Source organism: Penaeus monodon, chromosome 28 (genome assembly GCF_015228065.2).
Source record: "Penaeus monodon isolate SGIC_2016 chromosome 28, NSTDA_Pmon_1, whole genome shotgun sequence".
In the NCBI taxonomy this organism is placed as follows: Eukaryota; Metazoa; Arthropoda; class Malacostraca; order Decapoda; family Penaeidae; genus Penaeus; species Penaeus monodon.
The window spans coordinates 17,112,138-17,112,656 of NC_051413.1; the positions used below are offsets into that span (position 1 = coordinate 17,112,138).

Here is a 519-nt window from a genome sequence, read left to right on the forward strand (position 1 = left end):
TTTACATACACATGCATTTTTTTTTATACATCATTCTCCCCCAGAATTGTAATCACACAGTTGTCCAAAAATATCATCAGTCAGTTCGAGGAAAGGTCAGGAATCGTAATGAAACCTGTGGATCATTTTAGAATCTCAATTAAAAAACCGAGATCAGCAGCACTCGCACCCGCTTCCCCACAGGGCTCTTACGCCAGCACTAGGGAGAGGACCCCCGCGGCGCCCTCCCCTACCAATCCCCCACATACAGGGTCCCCCTCCAGGACCCTGCTCCCCCCGCCAGCCGCCCCTCCGTCTGCGTCCGCCTACCAGATCACCATCGACGGGCAGCCGGCCTTTATCCTGCCCCACCTGGACGGACAACACGCAGCCGTGTCCGAGGGAGGCCCCGCGCTCATGGAAGGTGCGGCCCCGTCGCTCGACGGAAGCACAGCGGAGACCTCTCTTGAGGGATCTGCCCGTTCGCCTCTAGGGGATATCTAGCTGACTTTGGTGGCTTGTGATACTTGGCTTATCTGT

General features: G+C 56.5%; 1 protein-coding gene across 1 annotated transcript in view; it reads left to right on the forward strand.

Annotated features, from left to right (window-relative positions):
- Positions 1–519, forward strand: part of LOC119591385 (zinc finger protein 286A-like) — a gene marked incomplete in the record, with an annotated part of 57,791 nt that overhangs the window by 53,466 nt on the left and 3,806 nt on the right. Inside the window, 1 exon segment of the mRNA XM_037940125.1 lies at positions 184–403. Within this exon segment, the coding sequence (XP_037796053.1) occupies positions 184–403 (220 nt within the window).